At 44.9% G+C, this 23,643-nt stretch overlaps 1 protein-coding gene across 12 annotated transcripts in view; it reads left to right on the top strand.

The window, feature by feature from the left end:
• Positions 1-23,643, top strand: part of arb2a (ARB2 cotranscriptional regulator A) — a 771,898-nt gene that overhangs the window by 299,064 nt on the left and 449,191 nt on the right. For all 12 annotated transcript variants that reach the window (XM_068029690.1, XM_068029694.1, XM_068029691.1 and 9 more), the window contains one exon: positions 800-1,018. In XM_068029690.1, the coding sequence (XP_067885791.1) occupies positions 800-1,018 (219 nt within the window). The remainder of the gene's footprint in view (positions 1-799; positions 1,019-23,643) is intronic.

Here is a 23,643-nt window from a genome sequence, read left to right as displayed (position 1 = left end):
ATACACTCTGTCCGATTTTTCTTTCCATTGAATAAATCCTGGATTTCTCATCATAACCAGGTTTTGTACCAAAAGAACCTGAATAAAATGTGTAATTTAATCATATATAAGGGTGACATTACACGTTCAGAAATGTGAATCTTGTTATGTAATGGTTAATTAGATGTGTATTTTTCCCAGCTTTTCTGTTTATTTGAATTCATTTTTGATGTAAAAATTATATAAACAGTATAGCAAATAGTAATAGATGAAATGTTAAACAGCAGCCCTATTTGCTTGCTCAGGTGGATGTAAAAGATCCAATGGCTTAATTTGATAAAGCATTTTCCTGGTGTCTTGACCAATATTTCAACCAAAACCATCAAACACAGATGATGTGGTTCTTTATTCATTTGCTATGTGTGTGACCTTGCTGAGTGCAAATTGTCTGCCACATTTGTAGTTTCCTGAATAGAACATAACATTAAAAGTAACAGCAGTGATGATACATCAAAAGTAATCCATTAGTTATAAAAGTACTTTGGGATATCCTGAGGACCTGCTATGGTGGTATATAAATTAATATCCTTCGTTAATGGAAGGAACAAAATAGTTAAAGATTCAATATTTTTATACAAACTGCAAATGTTAACAGCATCTACACTGCATATTTTTCCATATTTTTGACAACTAGAGGATTCAAGGCCCTGTAATATTAAGTTAAAAAGGATTCCAATGCCCTTGTCCTTTCACCTGTAAAATGACTGAGCACAATTCTGTAAAATATAACATTATTCTTCTTTGTGTCATTTTGAAACAGGAGGGATATGGAGTGATAGTTCTAAATACCAATGAAAACTACATAGAAGTGGAGAAGCCAAAAAAACAAGTGCATTCACCAGCAAATGACACAGACGAACCAGCAGAAAAGAAAGAGAAGAAAGATGACAGCCAGAAAGAGACAAACAAACGGCGCGACTGTTATGAGAAGTACCGAAATCCTCAAAAAGAAAAAGAGACAAAACACATTCCCATTAGGGTTAGTATTTGGTATTTTTCAGTAATAGTAAATGGTTATAGCAATCTGATTATGTTTACCAGCTAATAGATAAATTACTGACTCAACATCCAGTTTCTCACTATTAGTATTGTTATGAGAATGCTTCTATTTTAAAAAATTTGTTTTGAGGACTCAAAATTTTTCAATTATGGACATTGGTTCATTTGGGAAAAGAAAAAGATTCCATGGATGTGTTTTTTTACAAGGGTCACTGAGAGGTCTTGTTTGAAAACAAACCTTCACTGGATGTCACATACCTTAAGCTCAATAAACAACATGAACTTTGGTGACTTGGGGAAGATGTTTACAGAGAAATGACATGTCAAGATTTATGGTGGTCAGGAAATTTCACTTTTGGGATATTGTTTTGATTCAGCTGGAGTATGGAATGTTGAAAGCAGTTGGGTTTGTAGCTTGCTGAAAAACACCCTGCTCTTTTTTTTATTCATTCATGGGATGTGGGCATCACTGGCTAGACAAGCATTTATTGCCCTGCTCTTGAGAAGGTCGTGGTGAGCTGCCTTCTTGAACCTCTGCGGTCCATGTGAGGTAGGTACACCCACAGTGCTGTTAGGAAGGGAGTTCCAGGATTTTAACCCAGTGACAGTGAAGGAATGGCGATATAGTTCCAAGTCAGGATGGTGTGTGACTTGGAGGGGAACGTGCAGGTGGTGGTGTTCCCATGAATTTGCTGCCTTTGTTCTTCTAGTTGGTAGAGTTCGCGGGTTTGGAAGGTGCTGTCTAAGGAGGCTTGGTGCATTGCTGCAATGCATCTTGTAGATGGTACATACTGCTGCCACTGTGCGTCGGTGGTGGAGGGAGTGAATGTTTGTGGATGGGGTGCCAGTCAAGCATGCTGCTTTGTCCTGGATGGTGTCGAGCTTCTTGAGTGTTGTTGGAGCTGCACCCATCCAGGCAAGTGGAGACTTGTGCCTTGTAGATTTTCTTTTTAAAAACCCTGCGAATCCAGCATATGAGAGCTCAAACCCCTGATGCTGCATTTCTCCTGAGACGCTCCTGAAAGGCCTGCCTGATTAATTCTCAACGCCGACTGAGAAGAACTGCTCCGAAAAAGATCCCAGTGACCCGTCTACATGTACTTAGACGCCAGACTGTATGCCATTTTTGAGACACAACATAATAGGAATGGGAACCTAAATTGTAGTTCCAGTGTACAGGATGTTGAGAGTAGTGAGGTCAGGGATAAGGTTACAAGGACGCAAGAGGGCACTGGCAAGCAAGAACTTGGTTTAAAGTGTGTCTACTTCAACACCAGGAGCATCCGGAATAAGGTGGGTGAGCTTGCAGCATGGGTTGGTACCTGGGATCTCGATGTTGTGGCCATTTCGGAGACATGGATAGAGCAGGGGCAGGAATGGATGTTGCAGGTTCCGGGATTTAGATGTTTCAGTAAGAACAGAGAAGATGGTAAAAGAGGGGGGGGTGTGGCATTGTTAATCAAGGAGAGTATTACGGCGGCAGAAAGGACGTTTGAGGACTCGTCTACTGAGGTAGTATGGGCCGAGGTTAGAAACAGGAGAGGAGAAGTCACCCTGTTGGGAGTCTTCTATAGACCTCCGAATAGTTCCAGAGATGTAGAGGAAAGGATAGCGAAGATGATTCTCGACAGGGGCGAGAGTAACAGGGTAGTTGTTATGGGGGACTTTAACTTTCCAAATATTGACTGGAAATACTATAGTTCGAGTACTTTAGATGGGTCAGTTTTTGTCCAGTGTGTGCAGGAGGGTTTTCTGACACAGTATGTAGACAGGCCAACCAGGGGCGATGCCACATTGGATTTGGTACTGGGTAATGAACCCGGCCAGGTGTTAGATTTAGTTGTAGGTGAGCACTTTGGTGATAGTGATCACAATTCGGTTAGGTTTACCTTAGCGATGGGCAGGGACAGGTATATACCGCAGGGCTATCCTTTCCTCCGAAGGGCAAGAATTATAGCTGGGGGAAAGGAAATTATGATGCGATTAGGCAAGATTTAGGATGCGTAGGATGGGGAAGGAAACTGCAGGGGATGGGCACAATCGAAATGTGGAGCTTATTCAAGGAGCAGCTACTGCGTGTCCTTGATAAGTATGTACCTGTCAGGCAGGGAGGAAGTTGTCGAGCGAGGGAGCCGTGGTTTACTAAAGAAGTTGAAGCGCTTGTCAAAAGGAAGAAGAAGGCTTATGTTAGGATGAGACGTGAAAGCTCAGTTAGGGCGCTTGAGAGTTACAAGCTAGCCAGGAAGGATCTAAAGGGAGAGCTAAGAAGAGCAAGGAGCGGACACGAGAAGTCATTGGCGGATAGGATCAAGGAAAACCCTAAGGCTTTCTATAGGTATATCAGGAATAAAAGAATGACTAGAGTTAGATTAGGGCCAATCAAGGATAGTAGTGGGATGTTGTGTGTGGAATCAGAGGAGATAGGGGAAGCGTTAAATGAATATTTTTCGTCAGTATTTACAGTAGAGAAAGAAAACGTTGTCGAGGAGAATACTGAGATTCAGACAACTAGGCTAGATGGAGGAGGAGGTGTTAGCAATTTTGGAAAGTGTGAAAATAGATAAGTCCCCTGGGCCAGATGGGATTTATCCTAGGATTCTCTGGGAAGCCAGGGAGGAGATTGCAGAGCCTTTGTCCTTGATCTTTATGTCGTCATTGTCGACAGGAATAGTGCCGGAAGACTGGAGGATAGCAAATGTTTTCCCCTTGTTCAAGAAGGGGAGTAGAGACAGCCCTGGTAATTATAGACCTGTGAGCCTTACTTCGGTTGTGGGTAAAATGTTGGAAAAGGTTATAAGAGAGGATTTATAATCATCTTGAAAAGAATAAGCTCATTAGCGATAGTCAGCACGGTTTTGTGAAGGGTAGGTCGTGCCTCACAAACCTTATTGAGTTTTTCGAGAAGGTGACCAAACAGGTGGATGAGGGTAAAGCAGTGGATGTGGTGTATATGGATTTCAGTAAGGCGTTTGATAAGGTTCCCCACGGTAGGCTATTGCAGAAAATACAGAAGTATGGGGTTGAAGGTGATTTAGAGCTTTGGATCAGAAATTGGCTAGCTGAAAGAAGACAGAGGGTGGTGATTGATGGCAAATGTTCATCCTGGAGTTTAGTTATTAGTGGTGTACCGCAAGGATCTGTTTTGGGGCCACTGCTGTTTGTCATTTTTATAAATGACCTGGAAGAGGGTGTAGAAGGGTGGGTTAGTAAATTTGCGGATGACACGAAGGTCGGTGGAGTTGTGGATAGTGCCGAAGGATGTTGTAGGGTACAGAGGGACATAGATAGGCTGCAGAGCTGGCCTGAGAGATGGCAAATGGAGTTTAATGCGGAAAAGTGTGAGGTGATTCACTTTGGAAGGAGTAACAGGAATGCAGAGTACTGGGCTAATGGGAAGATTCTTGGTAGTGTAGATGAACAGAGAGATCTTGGTGTCCAGGTACATAAATCCCTGAAAGTTGCTACCCAGGTTAATAGGACTGTGTGTTAGCTTTTATTAGTAGGGGGATCGAGTTTTGGAGCCACGGGGTCATGCTGCAGCTGTACAAAACTCTGGTGAGGCCGCACCTGGAGTATTGCGTGCAGTTCTGGTCACCGCATTATAGGAAGGATGTGGAAGCTTTGGAAAGGGTGCAGAGGAGATTTACTAGGATGTTGCCTGGTATGGAGGGAAGGTCTTACGAGGAAAGGCTGAGGGACTTGAGGTTGTTTTCGTTGGAGAGAAGGAGGAGGAGAGGTGACTTAATAGAGACATATAAGATAATCAGAGGGTTAGATAGGGTGGATAGTGAGAGTCTTTTTCCTCGGATGGTGATGGCAAACACGAGGGGACATAGCTTTAAGTTGAGGGGTGATAGATATAGGACAGATGTCAGAGGTAGTTTCTTTACTCAGAGAGTAGTAGGGGCGTGGAACGCCCTGCCTGCAACAGTAGTAGACTCTCCAACTTTAAGGGCATTTAAGTGGTCATTGGATAGACATATGGATGAAAATGGAATAGTGTAGGTCAGATGGTTTCACAGGTCGGCGCAACATCGAGGGCCGAAGGGCCTGTACTGTGCTGTAATGTTCTAATTCTAAATTCTAATCTCATCCTTTTTCTTCAAGAATTAACAAGTATTTGGCCAGAGTATTTTTTTTTGTCTTTTTTCTGTAAAAGACCTCTGTGGAGAGAGAATTTCTTCATTTTTTTTCTCTTTAACCAATGTGTGTGTGTATTAGGTATTTAAAAAGGGAACTTACATACTTCAATCTGTGTGTTAATACTTTGTTTCTTTACTGGATAAGTCTTGTTTTTTAATAAACTGATAATTTTGTTATTTATTTAAAGAAACCTGGTTGGTGTATTTTATTCTGGGATAAAGAGTAGAGTATATTATTGACTGTATCGGTAACTGGGTAAACATTTAAATATATGTAGTGACCTGTGGAGAAGTGGAAGTAAAGAAAGACTCCCACCTTGGTCGTAACATATATTTGGGGGTTTAGTGCAGGATAACCCAAAGCTGATGTGTGTAATTGTAAGTGGGATAATAATAATTGATGAGGAAAAGTTTTTTAAAAACTGGTTTCTTGTGCATTGGAGTAAAGTTTAGACTACTGGAATGGATTTGTCAGTTGCTACAATATTTCTGGAGAGGGAGGATTTATCCCTGAGTGATTTGAGAAATTTTAACCAAGGCTAAGCTAAAGGAATTGGCAGAAAAGTTGGCACTAGTGTTAAAACCAGGAGCTAAGAAAGCAGACATAATTGAAGGAATAAAGGCAATCCAGATGGTAGTTCAGTTGAATTAGCTAGGATTCAGTTGCAGATGAAGCAACTTGAACTGGAAAGGGAAAGAGAATTGGAAACATAAAAACGAGCTTGAACAGGAAAAAGAAATGAAAAACTTGAACTACAATTTCAAAGTGAGCAAGCAGAGCGGCAGGAATGAAAAGGAAGGGAATTTGAATTTAAAAAGCTGGAATTAAGACAAAAGAGTGGCCTTGACTCCAAGGAAAATTCTGGTGAGGAAAAATCTGACTCCAGCTCAGGACCCAATGGAGAGCTGTTTAAATTTGTGCAAGCCCTCCCAAAGTTTGAGGAAAGGGATGTGGAGGCATTTTCATTTCTTTTGAAAAAATAGTCAGACAGATGAAGTGGCCGCAGGAAAGCTGGACACTGTTCATGCAAAGCCGATTGATGGGCAGAGCTCATGCAGTTTATGCCATGCTTTCTGAGGAGGCTTCTGCAGATTATGAAATGGCAAAAAAGGCTATTCTCGCAGATTATGATTTGGTCCTGAAGCTTACAGGCAGAAATTTCGGAACCTCCGGAGACAGCATTGGCAAACTTATCTAGAATTTGAGAGGGTAAAGCAAATTAGTTTTGATCGTTGGATGCAGGCACTAAAGGTAGAGGCCACGTATGAAAACCTTAGGGAAATAATTCTCCTGGAGGAATTTAAAAATTCACCCCCTCCGTTAGTAAGAACCCATGTAGAGAACCAGAAGGTTTCAACAGCAAGACAATCAGCTGAACTTGATGATGATTACGAGCTTGTTTACAAGCCCAAACCCTTTGTCTACCACCCCCACAAACCCAAGAAGAATACAACGTGGGAGGGTGAAAGGAAGGCATGTAGTTGGGGACAAGAAGGGACAGCTGGGAAAACCCTTGGATCTCCTCCTCAGGCCAGAAAAGAAGATGCTGACGGTGGAAGTGAGGTCTGCAAGCCTAAGTGTTTCCATTGCCACACGGTGGGACACCTTTGTGCAGAATGCTGGAAGTGCAGAGTAAACCCATGGGACTTATTGGGGTACACAAGGCCAATGCAGAGAAAGGGGCCCTTACCAAGAGTACGACAGATCGGGCTGTAGCTCTCACTGCAGCTGTAAGGTCAAGTACAAAAACCACTGTAAGCGCAGGCTACATGAACAAGATACCTGAGAGTTATAGGGAATTCTTGTCAAAAGGAAAAATAACTCCTTACCCCTCAAGTGAGGTAGGTATACCGATAGTTATACTTAGGGATACAGGAGCCACCCAAACTCTTTTGCTGGGAAAAGGCATAACTTTTCCACCAAAGAGCGCACTGAATGCCAAGGTTTTAGTGAATGGTATCAGTGGAGAGTATATACCCGTACCTTTGTATCGGGTGCAACTAGAGGGTAATCGGGCTGAATTTTATGAGCACCCCCGGCATTGGGGGTCGTGGCGGGGGGCCTAGAAAATTCTCCTAGGAGAGGCCCGCCACAACCTGTGACGCTGAGAAGGCCCTGCCGTCTTTTGCTGGTTGCGGAGAGGCCTCATCTGGAGTTCCGAGCCGTGGCAATGGTGGGGAGCGGGGAGGAGTGAAAATTTCAGGGTGCGGGGGGTGGTGTTTGGCGGGAAGAGGGCAGAACTATTGTATTTGGTTGTAGCGATGGTGGGAAGGGGTTGAGGGTCAAACGTGCTGAAGGTGGGGAGGGTGAAAGGTCGACATAATAAAAAGTGGTTTTCGGGGGGGGTGCAGATAGGTCATTTTATTTATGATGAACTCGGTGAGCGGTGTGAAAGGGGAGTCAAAGTTTCAATAACATTTTATGCACAATTTTTGTTCAGTGGGACCTTTAAAAATTTAAATTAAACTTCAGGGCTTGAAGGCCTTTAAAAATGGTGCCGGCGCCTGCCGGTCTCCCACTCTATGTCATTGGGTGTGGCTACTCAGCCCCCTCCATTTAAGTGAACCCCCACATGAAATATCGCGGGGGCTCATCGATGACGCATTTGCGCCTGAAGACCGACTTCAAAGCACACCGCCGTGATTTGCAGCGCTGTAATAAAATTCAGCCTCTAATATCTGGAAGGTTAACCATATCAGCTGTTCATAGTTTGCCTGTAGACGGAGTTGATCTACTCCTGGTGAATGATTTGCCCAGAGCGAAGGTAGTAGGTTCTCCAGTAGTCATGGAAAGATCGAGTGAAGTCAAAGAGACTGAACAGTTGCAGGAAAAGGTTCCAAGATTGTTTCCTTCATTTGTAGTCACCCGAGCAATGGCTAAACAACTTCCATTGTTGGAGGTCAAATTAGCACCACAGATAGCCGAATATCTGAAACTTTCTTTGGGGACTTGGATAATCTGAAGGAAATGTTCAGTAAGTCTCCTCTGATCAAGGCTCAGCAAGCTGATCCAGAATTAAGTAAAGTGGCACAATCGGCTCTAACTGAAGCTGAGGCAAAGGGAGTTCCCGATGAGGAAGTGGAGACCTCCTCACAGGCCTGCAGATGGAGAATGCACGGTAGTTCACCAGAGAGTGGTGCCACCCAAGTATCGCCGGAAAATATTAAGGATAGCCCATGAAATTCCTATGGCGGGACATGTGGGGATTTGGAAGACCCAATCACGTATAGGTCGACATTTTTACTGGCCAGGTCCTTCCAAGGACGTGATGCAGTAAAACATGCCATATGTGCCAGATTGTGGGAAAACCACAACCTGCCATAAAACCAGCACCTCTAATTCCCATACCAGTTTTGGGGGAACCATTTATTAGGGTGTTGGTGGACTGTGTAGGACCTTTACCAAAAACAAAAGTGGGACACCAATATATACTCACTATTATGGATATGGCTGTTTGGTTCCCAGAGGCTATTTCAATGAGAACAATTTCTGCTCAGGTAGTGGTAGAGAAGTTAACCCATTTCTTCACTAGATATGGATTACCGATTGAGATTCAGCTGGATCAAGGTTCCAATTTTATGTCTAAAATTTTTCAGGAAGTTATGGGTAATTTGGGTATAACACAGTTAAAGTCTTCAGCATACCACCCACAGACACAAAGGGTTTGGAACGGTACCATCAGATCCTCAAAACGATGATCAGGGTATACTGTCATGAATATCCCCATCATTGGGATAAAGGGCTAGACTTTCTTTTGTTTGCCACTAGGGATTTACCTAATGAGTCTACCGGTTTTAGTCCTTTTGAATTAGTTTATGGACATGAGGTAAGATGTCCTCTAAAACTAATTAAAGAAAAGTTTTTAGAACAGAGGGATGAATCTTCCGTGCTAGATTATGTATCCATGTTCTGAGGGCAGCGCACGAGAGCCTGCAAAGTGGCTCAGGAACACCTGAAAGCTTCCCAAGCAGCCATGAAGAAATGGGCAGACAAGCATGCCAAGACCCGAATATTTCAAGCAGGGGATGAGGTGTTAGTCTTATTGCCTTTACAGGGTGAACCACTGAAAGTACGGTTCAGTGGTCCATATAAAGTGGTCAAAAGAATTGGTAAAGTAAATTATTTTATTGACACCCTAGATTGCCGGAAAAAGAATCGGCTGTGTCATATCAATATGTTGAAACAAAATCATCGCCGGGAGTAAGATAAGCAAGCACAGGTATGTCAAGTAGTAAGGACACTGAAGGATAAAAGGGATGGTGAGGATGAGGCAGAAGGAGACTTAGACAATTCTTAAACTGAACTGCCTACTATCCGGTTAGCTAATACTGAATTGTTACGGAGATTAGACACTATGCTTTCATATTTAGATGCAGAACAACGAGAAGACCTATCAAGGCTATTCACAGCATTTAAAGGAGTCTGTAGGGACAAACCAGAATGTTCAATCTTAGCCATACATGATGTGGATGTAGGAGATTCCCCTCCTACGAAACAGCATCCTTATCACTTAAGTCCAGAGAAACAGGCCCGGGTGAAAGCAGAAATCCAAGACATGTTGGAAGACCACCTAATTGAACCCAGTCAAAGCAGCTGGAGTTCTCCAATGGTGTGAGTGGCTAAACCTGACGGTTCAACTAGATTCTGCATAGACTACAGAAAGTTTGATGCAGTAACAAAGGTAGACTGCTACCCAATTCCTTGCTTGGAAGACTGTATTGACAGAGTGGGCAGTGCCACATTGCTTACAAAAATACATTTGTTAAAGGGATACTCGCAGGTTTCTTTAACACCCTGAGCTAAAGAAATACCGGCCTTTGTCACACCAGACGGTCTTTTCCAATGCTGAGTGATGCCATTCCGGCTAGAAAAAGCCCCAACAACTTTCCAGAGACTAATGAATCAAGTGGTAGCCAGTGTTCCTAACTGTGGTTTACCTTGACGATACAGTGACACTTGGAAGGACCACTTGGAACAACTAGAAGCTCTGTTTAGAAAATTACAGTTGGTTGATTTAGTGATCAACCTTGCCAAAAGTGAATTTGCAGAAGTGAGGGTAACCTACCTCATGCATATGGTCGGGCAAGGATTGTTGGAGTTCCCTACCCCTAAGACTAAGCAAGAAATCATGAGGTTTTTGGGAATGTGTGGTTTCTACTGCAAGTTTGCACCAAATATTAGTACTATAGCTGCTCCACTGACGGATTTGCTATGAAAAAGAAAGCCAAAATAGTGTGATCAGGAGAATGCCAAGCATCTTTTGAGAGGCTGAAAGCCATTTTGATTAATGAACCAGTGTTGGCTGCCCCAAATTTCACTAAGCCCTTCAAGGCAGCAATTGATGTTAGCGACCTGGGGGTCAGTGCAGTCCTGTTACAAGGCGATGAATCGGACATAAACAGGTCAGTCGGATACTTTTCCAAAAAGCTAAATTGACACCAAAAGGGATACTGAACAGTGGAAAAAGAAACCCTGGGCTTATTACTAGCTGTTTAGCATATTGAAGTATATGTCTGCCACGACTACAGAGAAACACCGGTATATACTGATTATAACCCTTTGTGGAAAAGTTCAAAAACCCAGAATGCCAGACTATTCTGATGGAGTTTACTGTTGCAACTTTATCACTTAAAGATTATCCACATTGCTTTGTCTAGAATTTAACTTTGCTTTGAGTTACTGAGTGTAAAGATGGTACAAAGCAGATCTGTATTAGCTACAGGCAAAGAGTGAATGAGAATGAGTGTGTAAATGTGTTTTAATATTTTTCATCTTTTTTTTCTACACTTTGTAATGAAACACATTTAAAAATGGCATTTCATCCCTCCAAGGATGAGGTGTTATGAAAGTGCTTCTTTTTAAAAAAAAGTTTGAGGACTCGCATTTTAGAATTATGGGCATTGGTTCATTTGGGAAAACTGATAAGATTCCATGGATGTGTTTTTTTAACAAGTGTCATTGTGAGGTTGTTGAAAATAAACCTTTACTGGATGTCACATGCCTTAAGCTCAATAAACAACAGAAACCTTGGTGACTTGGGGAAGATGTTTACAGAGATGTGACATGTCATGATTTATGGTGGTCTGGAGGTTTCACTTTTGGGATATTGTTTTGGTCAGTTGGGGTGTGGACTGTGTTGAAAGCAATTGGGTTTATAGCTTGCTGAAAAACACCCAGCTGCTCTTTCTCTACCTCTTTGAAAAAACCCTACGAATGCAGTGTATGAGAGCTCAAACTCCTGAGATGCTCCTGGAAGGCCTGCCAAATTAATTTTCAACGCCGACTGAGAAGAACTGCTCCAGAAAAGATCCTAGTGACCCTTCTACGTGTACTCGGATGTTTGACTGAATGCCATTTTTGGCACACAGCATATCTCATCCTTTTTCTTCAAGAATTAGCAAGTATTTGGCCAGAGTATTTTTTTGTTTTTTTTTTGTAAAAGACCTCTGCAGAGTGAGAATTTTTTTTCCTCTTTAACCAATGTGTGTGAGTTAGGTATATAAAAAAGGAACTTTCATATTTCAATCTGTGTGTCAATGCTTTGCTTCTTTACTGGGTATGCCTTGTTTTTATAATAAACTGATAATTTTGTTGTTTATTAAAGAAACCTGGTTGGTGTATTTTATTCTGGGATAAAGAGTAGAGTATATGATTGACTGTATCGGTAACTGGGTAAACATTTAAATATATGTAGTGACTGTGGAGAAGTGGAACTAGAGGAACTCCCACTTTAGTCATAACAGTATAGATTTCAAAATAAACTCTTGAAAATGTATTATAAGTATTTTAATGGATAATAAAGCTTAAATTTAATTTATTGAAATGACATAGGTTTGGAAATTAAGTTACCTGTAATAGCCTGACTACAATATTAAATTTGCAGGATTTGTCTTTCTGAACATATTCAGGAAAATAAATGTTATTTGTACAGTAGATTTGAAATTGAAAGTTATCCATTAACTAAGAAATTACATTGTGTAGCCCACTTGCATAGGCATGGTTTTACACAAGCCAGGAAACCTGTTGTGCAGCAATTCTAAAAGAGGTTCAGTAGTGAAACTACAGCACAACAAAGGGAAAATTATTAATATCTCAATAAATATTTATGGTAGAATAGTAGTGGTGTGTTATAATGAGCCATTGCTATTCCTTGCTCTACCCCATCACTTATTCAATGCACCCTTACACTTTGTAATGCTAACAGCGTGGGATCGTTATAACAGTGCTGCCCGCAGTTCTCCATTTCTGCAGGGGGCAGAGACAATATTATTCAGACTTTGACATTAGCTGGTGCCTTGCATCTATACTATGCATTATACATTGCTTCCAGGTTGATGTAATACCAAAAGATGCTTATTAGAACCCAGAGTTCACATTTCACCTGTGAAAATTTCTGCACAATCTTAAAAGTTGATTGAAAACTTGATAGTGTTACAAGAAGTTCAAAATATCAATTCAGTTATTTCATATGTTAAAATGATCTGAAAAATCAAGATTGTTTGGCTCAGAGAAACAGTGGGTACCTAAGAGCAGGGGAATGCTGTTATTTGGCGAAAGCAATTATGAGATATAATAGTTGTTCCACTGTTTTCATTTTGTACCCTCATTTTAAAAGCTCTCTTTCAAAAGGGAAAATTTAGTTGAATTCAAGGGTAAATACAGTAAACAGTTATATACTAAATTACAGTTCAGAGTCATAGAAATAGAATCAAGCAGTGCAATTTAGTATTGTTAAAACAGGTTGGACTTTGATAATTTCCAGAATGGCTCTACCTTGAAGATCTACATATAATGCAAGTAGTTTGTCCATTGGTGCAAAGGCAGTCTCTTCAAGCCACTAAGATATCAGGTGCTGGCTTTCATACTGTGTCTTTAGATACTGTTAGATCTCTTGGTGTTATAGCCTAGCAGGGCAGCTCCCCCAGGCAGTATTAGATTTAATTCTATTCTTGCAGTGATTCCTACTAGGTTTTACATGCAGAGGAATTTGCTAGGGGCTATCTGCAAGCCCATGAGCTAGAGTAGGACTACAGTTATCAAGCTTGATGGCTGAACAGCTCAAGTGACAGGTATGTTGGTGTCAGAAGCATCTAAACTAGGTTGATATACAAGACCTCAAGAATTGCACCTCTAGGTTTGGATTTAGTGAGGCCTTCGAGGGTGGGATTGCTGGCGGTGGAGGGGAGCGGGGTGGGTGGGAGTGGGGCTGGAGAATCGTAATGCTGTTGCCCGCCCGGAAATCCAGCATCGTGATGTCAGTTCCAGATTTTGTCGGTGGTGGGAAAGCACATTGGCGGCATTCTCACTGCAATGTGATGGGAACTTATTTTAAATTGCTGAGATGCTGATTTAAATGCATTTTAATATTAAAAGCGATTTTATGTCCAAAGGCCAATTCTGTGAGTGGCAGGTGACACTGATGTGCATCCAATTTCACGACTAGGGCACATTGAAGTAATGGGTAGGCAGCGTTGAGCACTGCAGCCTAGGGGAAGAGAGGGGTTTGGAGGCCGTTGTGGCAGCATGTTGCTGGAGGGCTCTGCAAAGGTGTTTGAGGTAGCAGAGGCTATGCGAAGGGGTCCGTGTTTCAGGAACTCTGCAAAGGGGTGAAATGTGCATTTAATGGAGGAGTGATTGTGGGGTGTCAGTATGCGATATGCAAACAGCTGCATGGTGGGCCTGTGTGATCACACAGCTGGAACAGAAGTTGGGCCTTCATTTAGGCCACTGCTGCGTCAAGCTTATGCCCAAGGCGATGGTGTGCAGGTCCGGGCAGATCTGTGGGATCTGGCTCTCCATGAGGGTTGCCAATCTCTCGATGGAGGAAGCCATGTGCTCACATGCCTGAGACATGGCAGCTGTTGTGGCATGGATAAACTCCTCCATTGTCCGCTCAAGGCTGCGCATGGCCTCTGGCATTTCCACCAGATTTCATCCTCTCTCTCTTTGCAACTCTAGCATTCCCTGTACTTTTGACACCAGAGGCTCGTCATCATCCTAGGGCTGAGCATGGAACTGGCCAGCCACAGTCCTCCGACAGTCGGAGGCCTCGGCTGTCTCAACCTCTGCCAACTTCTTGCGCATGTGTATGGTGCTCTCACCAGCTTGTGATCCAGATTCTAAAACCAAGCGTGTACCCACCAAGGTGAAAGAATCTGCAGTGGTGCTGGGTGCAAGAGAGTCTTGGGACGGTGCATCCTCTGAGTCTTCTTCCTTCTCAGAGGTGGACATCTGTCCCGCAGTTGTTGTGGGCCCTTGTGAATGGCTACCTGCATGAGAGAACACTATCATATGAGGCTTAGGCTGTGCAGTTCTCCTGATGCCTACTAAGCATTATGTGGGTTTCCAACATTGATGCACATGCCAACAGGAGACAACCCTCACTCTCTGGCGCAGGGACTCCAATCTCTCTGTCGCCTATGGATCGGCCGCCCTGGGTGCCCACCAGCTCCAAGACCTCTTCCGCGGTGGAGGTCGGTGGACGTACATCTGGGATTCCTCTTCCTGTCCGGAATATCTCCCTCCTCCTGTCCGGAATATCTCCCTCTTATTATGGGCCCTCTTGTCCTGCAAGAGGAAGGATGGAAATGGTTGAGAATGGCACAGAGATCAACATGACAGTTCAGCTCTTTTCAGTCCCTACAGGGGAATCTCATGTCTCTCATGCTGACACTAGCTGTCATGGGAGTTAAGGGTAGTGAGCTATGAAGGAAGGTGGCCTGTGACCAAGAGACATACATGCATCTGTCAGGAAGAGACAGACCCCTCGGCACTCAGGCAACGCCACATTGCTGCCACCCACCCCATGACGCGCAACCTCCTGTGTGTTCACACGCAAGCCTCATGGAGGCGACTAGTATGGAGCACCTTGGCTGAACGCAGTAGGTCATTGACCCTCCTGCTGCACAGGATCCAATTGCGCTGAGTGACTGCACGGCTGCTAACCTCCTCTGCGATCTCAACCCAGCCCTGCTTGTTTAGGAGGGAGGACCTCTTCTTGCCATCGTGGGAAGAGAACCTCCCACCTTTCCCTTGCAGCCTGGAGGGGAATCTGCAGTGAGGCATCACTGAACCATGGGGCCATGCTCTCTTTGTCCTGTTGTCATCTTCTGCCTTCCTTGGAGGCGGTGGGGGGATACAGGACACAGTAGGACAGGTTTGTGTACTGCACCATTTCCAGGACAGTAGTGAATGTAGGGCTGACAGGCCTTTAAATATAGGGCCAGCACCTGCTCCGGAGTCATCTGAGACCGTAACCAATGAACCACATCCCATCCCCGCCACATTATTGGGGGGACCTGCACCTCCAGTATGCAAAATGGGCGACCACCGCATAATTGTGGTGGGGCAGACACCCACGGACGGGAATGGTGCCATTTAAAATTCAGCCCCAGGTTTTTGCATTACTTTGGCATATTATTATAATATATGGATGTTGGAGATATGGCAGATAATATTAGATTGCATCATTTCATTTTATAATTAATGTTCAGCTTCCAATTATGAAGCACCCTCCAACACTATCCCTCATTTTTTTATCTGATGTGGCATGGCTTGAGGTGACATCCTGCCATGTTATGTTTTGTTTCAGTGTTCTGTTTCCCAAGCCTCAATACTGTTTGTCAGACAAAAGAAAAAGTTATGGCCGAGCATGTCTTTTATACAGTGGACTAAGGGAAGATCAGGTGACTGATCAAGGTGCAATTTTTTCAAGGAGCAATTTCCTCAAGTGATTTTCCTATGGAGGATGGCAATCAATTTGTTTCTGTATGTAGAACAGACTCGAGGGGCTAAAAGGCCATACTCCTGTTCCTGGTTCCTCTTTTCCTAGGGTTTGAACGTCAAAGAATGAGGAAGACCATACTGAACAGATAATTTTGTCATTTTGTTTGTCTATGAGGTTCTCTCCTTTGGGAAACCAAGCTTTATCTTCAGTGCTGTCAATGAAGCAATGATGATCTGTAAATTACCTCGTTACCCCATAGAGGATGTTTGTGAGGTAATGCTCATTTTTTGTTGCTGATGCATCAATGTTTGATCCTCCAAAGCTTTTGGCCTCTAACATTGGAACAAGCATTTGTTTGTAGTACTCCTCACAGGGATGAAGACTGGAAGCCTCAAGTAAACATATTGAAAAAACAGGCCGGAAGTTTACGCCCCTCCCAAAGAGCAGGAAGGGGGATGGGAGTGGTGGGGAGCTTAAAATGGAGCATGAGGCTCGGGGAGGCCCTTTCCCAACCCGCTCCCACCTCCGCCGCCACTTTACACAGGGCAGCAGTGGCGAAAAACAGCCCGCCCACCCCAGGGATATCAAGGCCCTTAAGTGGCCACTTAATGGCCACTTAGGGCCTCCGCCTGCCACCACAGGGATTTTACCTTTGGCAAGCTCAGGCCTGAGAAAAGACGCCTGACAAAAGCCTGACATCCTGGGGAGGTGGGGGTGGGGCTGGGGGAGGGGCCCTCATGCTTGGGCCCCCACTGCCCCAACAACCCCCAATGCACAACACTCCCCCCGTTCCCCCAGTTGACCACCCTTACCTCGCCGGGGCCTGACCGATCACTCCCGACGAGGCAATAAAAACTTACCTTGGTTCCAGGACTCCCTGATATCATCTTGTTGAAGCTAGGCTGCATTCTCAGCAGTGGCCACTGCTCCCGGTGACGCTACTGAGACTAAGAGCTGCCAGCCCTCTGATTGGCCGGCAGCTCCATTAGGGTGTACTTCCTGCCTCAAGTGGGTGGAAGTCCCGCCTTAGAACAAGTAAAGGCCGGGGAACTGCAAAATGCGGGTCGTATCCCCAGGCCAGGCAGAAGCGGGTTCGCCACCGACTTTTCAGTTGGTGGACGGCACCCGTCCGCCGAGGGAAAAATCCCGACTGCAATTTCAAATGAACACAGAAGGCAATATTGCCAGGCAATGATTATTTCCAACAAGATGTATCTGATCATCTCCCCTTGATGTTCAATGGCATTACCATTGCTGAATCTACCACCATCAACATCCTAGGGGATGCCATTGACCAGAAACTTAACTGAACCAGTCATATAAATACTGTGGCTACAAGAACATGTCAGAGGCTGGGAATTCTGCGGTGAGTAACTCACCACCTGACTTTGGAGCCTATAAGGCACAAGTCAAGAGTGTGATGGAATAATCTCTATTTGCCTGGATGAGTGCAGCTCCAACAGCACTCAAAGTATGACACCATCCAGGACAAAGCAGCCTGCTTGATTGACACCCCATCCACCACGAAAAGCATTCGCTCTCTCCACGACCAGTGCACAGTGACAGCAGTGTGTACCATCTACAAGGTGCACTGCAAGAACTCGTCGAGGCCCCTTCGACAGGGACCTACGACCTCAACCACCTGCAAGAACAAGGGCAGCAGGCGCTTGTGAACGCCACCACCTACAAGTTCCTCTCCAAGTCACACACCATCCTGACCTGGAACTATCCATTGAAGAGTTAAGGACTATAGCTTGATAAAAATCCGTCCAAAAGCTAGGAAACCTGAAATCCTGAAACTTGTGTCCAACCATTTTAAAATAGAATCAGAGACAGACAGAACAACATTAGCCAAGATACAATTGGAACAGCGAAGACTAGAACTAGAATTCTAGAAGGAGAAGAGAGAATTCCAGGAAAAGGAGAAAGAGAGGGAATTCAAGTTAAGGCAACTCGAACTGAATAGGGGAGGACCCAATGTACCCAGTGAAGGCACCACTACTGAGGGAACTATCCCTAGCTCAGGACCGAGTACAGAGCTCTTAAAGTTCTCCCAATTGATACCAAAGTTCAATGCGGGGGATGTGGGAGCATATTTGATCTCATTTGGAAGGCCTGCAAAACAGTTGAAGTGACCAGCAGAGGGCTGGACCCTGCTACTGCAAAGCAAATTAACAGGAAAAGCCCATGAGGTTTATTCCCTATTGTCTGACGAGAGTTTATCAAACTATGAGATGACCAAAAATGCGATCCTGAGCACATGAGCTGGTACCAAAGGCGTACCACCAAAAATTCTGAACTCTCCGAAAGCAGCCGGAACAAAGTTACGTCGAGTTCAAAAGGTTAAGCAACTTGCTTTTGGTCAATGAATACGGGTGCTTAAGATAGAGTCCCACCTATGAAAATCTCAGAGGTGATCCTCCTCGAGGAGTTCAAAAACTCGCTTCCCTTTTCCATAAAAACCAAGATAGAGGATCAAAAGGTTCCAAGAACCAGGCAGGCAGCAATCCTGGCTGATGATTATACGCTTGTTCACAAGCCCTTGCCCCAAGAGAAACCCTTCTCTAGTCACCTCCAAAAACCTGAAAAGGATAGAAGATGGGAGGGTGATAGGAGGATGAACAATCATGAGCGAGAAGGGAGAACTGGAAACACAGGGGCCCCTCCTCAGGCCAAAAAGGAAGGTGTTGAGAACAGGAGTGACGCCCGAAAGCCTGTATGTTTCCATTGTAACAAGGCAGGTCACCTTCAAGCTGACTGCTGGAAGTTACAGGGAAAACTCATAGGATTAGTCAGGGTACACCAGACCAGTGCAGGAAATGGGGCTCTGATGGAAAGCACAGTTGACCATGCTGTGGCTTTAATTGCAGCAGTAAAACCCAGTAAACATAACCGCTGTGAGTGTGGGAGAACATAAAATCCCTGAGAGTTACCAGGATTTTGTGTCCAGAAATAAAGTGTCCCCATAACATTTGAGTGAGACAAATAAACCCATAATCATACTTAGGGATACAAGGGCCACCTAATCCCTTCTGCTAAGAAAAGGCATGACTTTTGCCCCAGAGAGTGCGTTGAATGTTAAAGTATCAGACCTCATTACAGCTTGGTCTAAACATGGACAAAAGAGCTGAACTCCAGAGGTGAGAGTGACTGTCCTTGATGTCAAGGCAGCATTTGACCAAGTACAGCATCAAGGAACCCAAGCAAAACTGGAGTCAATGGGAATTAGGGGGAAAACTCTCTGCTAATTGGAGTGATAGCTAGCACAAAGGAAGATGGTTGTAGTTGTTGGAGGTCAATCATCTCAGTCCCAGGACGACATTGCAGGAGTTCCTCGGGGTAGTGTTCTAGGCCCAACCATCTTCAGTTTCATCAATGACCTTGCCTCCATCAAAAGGTCAGAACTGGTGATGTTCGCTGATGATTGCACAATGCTCAGCACCATTCACGACTCCTCAGATACTGAAGCAGCCCGTGTCCAGATGCAGCAAGACCTGGACAACATCCAAGCTTGGTCTGATAAATGGCAAATAACATTCGCGCCACACAAGTGCCAGACAATGACCATCTCCATCAAGAGAGAATCTAATCATCTCTCCTTGACATTCAATGGCATTACCATCACTGAATCCCCCACTATCAACATCCTGGGGGGGTCACCATTGACCAGAAACTGAACTGGACCAGCCACACAAATGCTGTGGCTACAAGAGCAGGTCAGAGGCTGGGAATTCTGTGGTGAGTAACTCACCTCCTGTCTCCCCAAAGCTTGTCCACCATCTACAAGGCACAAGTCTGGAGTGTGATGGAATACTCACCACTTGCCTGGATAAGTGCACTCCAACAACACTCAAGAAGCTCAACGCCATCCAGGACAAGGTAGCCCACTTGACTGGCACCCCATCCACCACCTTCAACAATCACTCCCTCCACCGCTGACGCATAGTGGCAGCAGTGTGTACCATCTACAAGATGCACTGCAGCAACTCACCAAGGCTCCTTCGACAGCACCTTCCAAACCCGCAACCTCTACCACCTAGAAGGACAAGGGTAGCAGGTGCATGGGAACACCACCACCTGCAAGTTCCCCTCCATGCCACACACTATCCTGACTTGGAACTGTATCGCCATTCCTTCACTGTCACTAGGTCAAAATCCTGGAATTTCCTTGTTAACAACACTATGGGTATACCTACACCCCAAGGACTGCAGGGTTCAAGATGGCAGCTCACCATCACTTTCTCAAGGGCAATTATGGATGGGCAATAAATGCTGGCTTAGCCAGCGATGCCCATATCCCACGAACGAATAAAAAAAAATTAGTATAACGGCCTGAAGCGTGACCTTATTTCAGGGCCGGTAACCGTGGAAAATGACACTGGTTTACCTGCGGACGGGGTCAACCTGCTGCTTGGTAATGACCCGGCGGGGCGAAGGTGGTAGCTTTCCCAGTGTTCTTAGAGACACCTAGCGAGGTCAGGGAGACAGAGCAGTTACAGGAAAGGGCCCATGGCATTTTCCCTATCTGTATGGCGACCTGGTCAATGGCCAAACAAGCTCCGCCAGAGGAGGCTGAACTGGCACTGCAGACGGATGACCCTGCTGTCTGGTTATCCAAAACCTTCTTCGGGGATTTAGAGGATCCAAAGGAAGTGTTAAGCAGGTCTTCCTTGATCGACCCAGGGTTAAAAAAGTTAGCACAGACTGCCCAAACTGAAACTGAAGCTGAGGGAGTTTCAGATTGCTATGCTTTAAAGAATGAGGTGCTGATGAGGAAGTGGAGACCTCCTCACAGACCTGCAGCCGAAGAGTGGACATGGTGCACCAGGTAGTGGTGCCACCGAGGTATTGCGGGGAAATATTGAGAATAGCCCACCAAATCCCAATGGCTGGTCATGTCAGTATGCGAAAAACCCAAGTCCACATTTTCACTGGCCACAGCTACACAGGGATGTTGTGGAACATAGAACATAGAACAGTACAGCACAGTACAGGCCCTTCGGCCCACGATGTTGTGCCGAACCTTTAACCTACTCTAAGATCAAACTAACTACCTACCCTTCATTCTACTATCATCCATGTACCTATCCAAGAGTCGCTTAAATGCCCCTAATGTATCTGCTTCTACTACCACCGCTTGCAGCGCATTCCACGCACCCACCACTCTCTGTGTAAAGAACCTACCTCTGACATCTCCCCGAAACCTTCCTCCAATCACCTTAAAATTATGCCCCCTGTTGATAGCCCTTTCCACCCTGGGAAAAAGTCTCTGACTATCCACTCTATCTATGCCTCTCATCATCTCGTACCCCTCTATCAAGTCACCTCTCATCCTTCTTCGCTCCAATGAGAAAAGCCCTAGCTCCTTCAATCTTTCTTCGTAGGACATGCCCTCCAGTCCAGGCAGCATCCTGGTAAATCTCCTCTGCACCCTCTCTAAAGCTTCCACATCCTTCCTATAATGAGGCGACCAGAACTGAACACAATATTCCAAGTGTGGTCGAACCAGGGCCTTATAGAGCTGCAGCATAACCTCGCAGCTCTTAAACTCAATCCCCCTGTTAATGAAAGCCAACACACCATACGCCTTGTTAACAACCTTATCAACTTGGGTGGCAACTTTGAGCGATCTTTCGACATGGACCCCAAGATCCCTCTGTTCCTCCACACTACCAAGAATCCTGTCTTTAAGCCTGAATTCCGCATTCAAATTTGACCTTCCAAAATGAATCACTTCACACTTTTCCAGGTTGAACTCCATCTGCCACTTCTCAGCCCAGCTCTGCATCCTGTCAATGTCCCGTTGCAACCTACAACAGCCTTCCACACTACCCACAACTCCAGCAATCTTCGTGTCATCGGCAAACATGCTAACCCAGCCTTCCACTTCCTCATCCAAGTCATTTATAAAAATCACAAAGAGCAGAGGTCCCAGAACAGATCCTTGTGGAACACCACTGGTCACTGAGCTCCATGCTGAATACTTTCCATCTGCTACCACCCTCTGACTTTTATGGGCCAGCCAATTTTGTATCCAGACAGCCAACTTTCCCTGAATCCCATGCCTCCTTACTTTCTGAATGAGCCTACCATGGGGAACCTTATCAAACGCCTTGCTAAAATCCACATACACCACATCCACTCCTCTTCCTTCATCAATGTGTTTTGTCACATCTTCAAAGAATTCAATAAGGCTTGTGAGGCATGACCTGCCCCTCACAAAGCTATGCTGACTGTCTCTAATCAAACCATGCTTTTCCAAATAATCATAAATCCTGTCTCTCAGAATCCTCTCCAATAATTTGCCCACTACCGACGTAAGACTGACTGGTCTATAATTCCCAGGGTTATCCCTATTCCCTTTCTTGAACAAGGGAACAACATTTGACACCCTCCAATCATCCGGTACTACTCCAGTGGACAGTGAAGACGCAAAGATCATCGCCAAAGGCGCAGCAATCTCTTCCCTCACTTCCCGTAATATCCTTGGGTATATCCCGTCTGGCCCCGGGGACTTATCTGTCCTCATATCATTCAAAATTTCCAGCACATCCTCCCTCTTAACCTCAACCTGTTCGAGCATATCAGCCTGTTCCACGCTGTCCTCACAAACGACCAGGTCCCTCTCACGAGTGAATACTGAAGCAAAGTATTCATTTAGGACCTCCCCTACCTCCTCCGACTCCAGGCACAAGTTCCCTCCACTATCCCTGATCGGCCCTACCCTCACTCTGGCCATCCTCTTGTTCCTCACATAAGTGTAGAACGCCTTGGGATTTTCCTTAACCCTACCCGCCAAGACTTTTTCATGTCCCCTTCTAGCTCTCCTAAGTCCATTCTTCAGTTCCTTCCTGGCTACCTTGTAACCCTCTGGAGCCCTGTCTGATCCTTGCTTCCTCAACCTTAAGTAAGCTTCCTTCTTCCTCTTGACTAGCTGTTCCACATCTCTTGTCATCCAAGGTTCCTTCACTCTACCATCCCTTCCTTGCCTCATCGGGACAAACCTATCCAGCAGTCGCAGCAAGTGCTCCCTAAACAACCTCCACATTTCTGTCGTGCATTTCCCTGAGAACATCTGTTCCCCATTTATGCTCCCCAGTTCCTGCCTAATAGCATTGTAATTCCCCCTCCCCCAATTAAATATTTTCCCATCCCGTCTGCTCCTGTCCCTCTCCATAACTATAGTAAAGGTCAGGGAGTTGTGATCACTATCACCGAAATGCTCTCCCACCGAGAGATCTGCCACCTGGCCTGGTTCGTTGCCAAGCACCAAGTCCAACATAGTCTCCCCTCTAGTCGGCCTATCTACATATTGAGTCAGGAAACCTTCCTGGACACACCTGACAAAAACTGCTCCATCCAAACTATTTGCACTCAGGAGGTTCCAATCAATATTAGGGAAGTTGAAGTCACCCATGACAACAACCCTGTTACTTCTGCACCTTTCCAAAATCTGCCTCCCAATCTGTTCCTCCATGTCTCTGTTGCTATTGGGGGGTCTATAGAAAACTCCCAACAAAGTGACTGCTCCTTTCCGGTTTCTGACTTCCACCCATAATGACTCAGTAGACAAAGCCTCCTCGACGACCTCCCTTTCTGCAGCTGTGATATTATCCCTGATTAACAATGCCACTCCCCCACCTCCCTCCCTATTCCTTTTGAAACATCTAAACCCCGGAACATCCAACATCCATTCCTGCCCCTGTGATATCCATGTCTCCGTAATGGCCACAACA

Source organism: Heterodontus francisci, chromosome 4 (genome assembly GCF_036365525.1).
Source record: "Heterodontus francisci isolate sHetFra1 chromosome 4, sHetFra1.hap1, whole genome shotgun sequence".
NCBI classification, from domain to species: Eukaryota; Metazoa; Chordata; class Chondrichthyes; order Heterodontiformes; family Heterodontidae; genus Heterodontus; species Heterodontus francisci.
This window is presented reverse-complemented; position numbering and strand designations above follow the sequence as displayed.